The following is a 4131-nucleotide window of genomic DNA, read 5'->3' as shown; positions in this document are numbered from 1 at the left end:
TGCTTTAAATATACTAGTTGATATTCCGTGTGAAATACGAGCCGAGTTAATTTATTTATATAATTTAAAAAAATCATAATAGTATGTTAAGATTTGTAATTTTTACTCAGAAAATCCAAGTAAAACAACGGAGTACGATATTTGTGTTATGATTATAATTATTGTACGATTTCAAAAAAAATTATTATTTCATTAAAATATGCTACTGAGTCAAATGGGAAATAAGATTACTGAGTTGAAATCAATATAAAAATTTCAATTAAAAAAATTGGTAAAATAATAAATATAATATTATAAGTCATATAAAAGTAAAAGAAAATAAAAATTATACATTTAGAGTTACGATGAAATTTAAAAAGGATGAAATCAAAATTTTGACAAAATCAAACTCTATATAATATATTGAATTAGTAATACATGAGAGAATTAAGCCAAAAGGCTGAAATAAAAATAAAATTAAATTTAATATGCAGAAGTATAAGCAAATAAAATAAAACTAAATTTAATAGAATCATATGACATGTAGAAGAATAAGATAATAAAAATAAACCAAACTTAATAGAATCATATACCATGAATAAATGGTGTAATAAAAAATTTAATAGAATTAAAATACACAAAAGTGGAATCATATACATATAAACTGATAACTGAAATCAAAAGTTGGTGATAACAAAAATTGGTGAAACCAAAATTAATAGTATTATTTAAAAAAAGATTTCTCTTATTAATAAAAGTTATTAATTATTAACAGAAGTGGGAGGCAAACATTTTTTTAAAAGGCCAAAAAAATTGTTGGGTGCTTTGAAAATTTGAAATTTTGATCACTATTTTGAAAATGGATATAAAGTTCGGCCAAAAGTCCCTGATTTACTCTAATAATAAACTCGAAAGTTTCATTACAGATTCTACAAAGACTACCCCAGCAACAAAATTTAAATCAGGCTTGAGCATATTAGCCGCCTAGTGGATTCTCTGTATTATTTATATGAAAAACACTGTAGTTTGAAGGCAATGTAGCCGTCTGCAAAACCTCACTAAAATATCTATATGACTCGATCATGTTCATGAAAACAAACACATCCGAACAACAGAAGGATAACAATAATAACCAAACTTAACAAAACTGGAGTACTATAAATACTACATTGTTACTGTAATGCCTGAAAGTAGAAGTATAAGAATTACCAAACATGGTTTTGTTCCTCGTCCTCACTCTACTTTGCGTTTCAGACATATTGCATCCAGCCATTGCCAAGCAAAATCGCAGTTTACAGACCTACATTGTCCATGTAAATGTACTTGATACCAGGGTCATGTCGGTTTTTGAAAACCTCTATAATTATTACCATTCATTTTTGCCACAAACTTTATCAAGTCTGGACCACAAATTGCAAATGGTCCACACCTATAGTAAAGTTGTCAATGGCTTTGCTGCTCGATTATCACTTGAGGATGCTAAAACGATAGAGAAGAAGCCAGGAGTCTTATCCATTAGGCCGCAAAATGTTTTTTCTTTACACACAACTCATAGTCCCAATTTCTTGGGATTGCACCAAAACTTTGGATTTTGGAAAGGGTCCAATTATGGTAAAGGGGTGATTATTGGTGTTTTGGACACTGGGATCACCGCTGATAATCATCCTTCATTTAGCGATGAAGGTGTTCCCCCTCCGCCTGCTAAGTGGAAAGGGGTATGTCAATTGAATGGCACAACATGCAATAACAAGTTGATTGGTGCCAGGAATTTTGTTTCAGGAGAATCTGGCCCGCCTCACGATGAGGATGGCCATGGAACCCACACAGCTAGTACTGCTGCTGGAAACATTGTGGAGGGTGCTAACACTTTTGGCATGGCTACTGGCACTGCTTCTGGCATGGCACCCCTTGCTCATTTAGCTATTTACAAAGTTTGTTCTGAGGACTGTGCTGAAAGCGACATATTGGCCGCAATGGATGCAGCTGTGGAGGACGGTGTTGATGTTCTTTCTCTGTCACTTGGGGGATTTCCAACCTCTTTCTCTGACAATGTTATCGCTGTGGGTGCATTTGGTGCAATTCAAAATGGTATTTTTGTGAGTTGCTCAGCAGGAAATTCGGGTCCAGTCAATTCTTCTTTATCAAACGAGGCTCCATGGATTCTCACCGTTGGAGCTAGCACAGTTGATCGAAGCATAAGAGCAACTGCACTTCTGGGAAACAATAATGAATTAGATGGTGAATCCCTCTTTCAGCCAAAAGATTTCCCTAACACTTTGTTGCCACTTGGTTTTCCTGGCTCGAGTGGTGATCAAGATGCTACATGGTGTGCTGAAGGTTCACTGGATAACATTGAAATTAAAGGAAAAGTAGTTATATGTGAGCGTGGGGGTGATATAGCAAGAATTGCCAAAGGACAGACGGTAAAAAATGCTGGTGGTGTAGCAATGATACTAATGAATGGGAAGGTGGATGGAGACAGTACAATAGCTGATCCTCATGTACTTCCAGCAACACATGTGGGTTTTTCTACTGGAAGGACAATCAAGAACTATATGAATTCAACATCATCACCTGTTGCCACAATTTTATTTAAAGGAACTGTGATTGGAGGTGATTCAGCCCCTGCAGTTACATCTTTTTCATCCAGAGGGCCTAATGTTGCAAGCCCTGGAATACTAAAACCTGATATTATAGGCCCTGGTGTCAGCATTCTTGCAGCATGGCCTGTCTCTGTTGATAACATAACAAATTCCAAAGCAAAATTTAATATGATTTCTGGCACATCAATGTCATGTCCCCACCTCAGTGGCGTTGCTGCTTTGATAAAAAGCGCCCATCCAACTTGGTCACCAGCTGCCATTAAGTCCGCAATCATGACAACAGCTGATCAGCTTAACTTGAACAATGAGCCTATTATTGATGAAACAGGCTCACCTGCTGACCTTTTTGCTCTTGGTGCAGGCCATGTGAACCCTTCAAAAGCCAGTGATCCTGGACTTATCTACGACAACCAACCTTCTGATTATATACCATACTTGTGCGGATTAGGCTACACTGATGATCAAGTTGGAATCATTGTAAACAAGGTGGTTAGTTGTGCGAACGAAACAAGTATCCAGGAAGCCGAGTTAAATTACCCTTCTTTCTCAATTTCACTAGGCTCCTCTGCAGTAGAATACACAAGAGTTGTGACTAACGTTGGGGATGCTGTTTCGTCTTACACTCCAAAAATTGTTTTACCACCTGGTGTTATGGTAAGCGTAACACCGGCTAGCCTTGAGTTTTCCAAGGTGAACCAACAGCTGACATATAAAGTGAAGTTTAGCCAATCAGGAAATGTGCCCAGCACTCCATTTGTTCAAGGATCACTAGTGTGGATGTCAGATAAACATGTAGTAAGAAGCCCCATCTCTGTAAAGCTTTAGAACCTGTTGGGTTTGGGATTGGGTCAGGCTAGATTGATTTGGTTTACCGTTTTTTGTTTGAATGTTAGAGTTGGGATCAAGGTCGGTTAAGAAATGTTTAAAATACATATTCTACATAAAACAAGCAATCAAAGTTACGGACGAAAACAAGTGGACATAACCAAAAAAACAGATAGGAAATTGTACTATCCGAATCCACATGCATGTAACCAAATATCCTATCAAACTGATCGAGATAGGATTCTTTAGCAAACTCTTCCTTCATGCAAAGCCTCCAAACTAGTATTTACCTAGCCAGCAAACAGTAGAGTAGTAAAGTAAGCATAGGTGTTTGGAACAGAAACCGAGTGGCGAAGAATAAAAATGACTTCAAAGTCCAGCTCTCGTTAAGCATCAAGCACAACATACATAATGATGTGCGTGAAATAACTGCAAGAATATAGTGTTTAGTGTTTACTTGTACGAATTATAAATTGATGCACACGGATTATGAATTTTCAAATTTTTAATAATTTAAATCAGACGAACTACATAAATATATTTGAGATGAGATTTATTTGAAATAATTAGCAAATAACAAATAATATGGGGAATCTATGAATCTGAATCCGTTAAGTAATCACAATTAAATATCAAATCCTTAAAATTGATTCTATTTTTTTCACAAAATAACGTATATCAATTAATGAGACAAGCATATTCAATGAAATTTGTTATCTAACAA

The 4131-nt window shown here is 35.7% G+C and overlaps 1 protein-coding gene across 1 annotated transcript; it reads left to right on the top strand.

The window, feature by feature from the left end:
- The first annotated feature begins 1180 nt into the window (after positions 1–1180).
- LOC141698319 (subtilisin-like protease) lies at positions 1181–3407 on the top strand. Its single transcript, XM_074503004.1, has one exon. The coding sequence runs from the start codon at positions 1194–1196 to the stop codon at positions 3405–3407; it is 2214 nt and encodes a 737-aa protein (XP_074359105.1). The 5' UTR covers positions 1181–1193.
- The last annotated feature ends 724 nt before the right edge of the window (positions 3408–4131 follow it).

Source organism: Apium graveolens, chromosome 11 (genome assembly GCF_009905375.1).
Source record: "Apium graveolens cultivar Ventura chromosome 11, ASM990537v1, whole genome shotgun sequence".
NCBI classification, from domain to species: Eukaryota; Viridiplantae; Streptophyta; class Magnoliopsida; order Apiales; family Apiaceae; genus Apium; species Apium graveolens.
The sequence above is the reverse complement of the archived record's forward strand: the minus strand, read 5'-3'. Positions and strand labels throughout refer to the sequence as shown.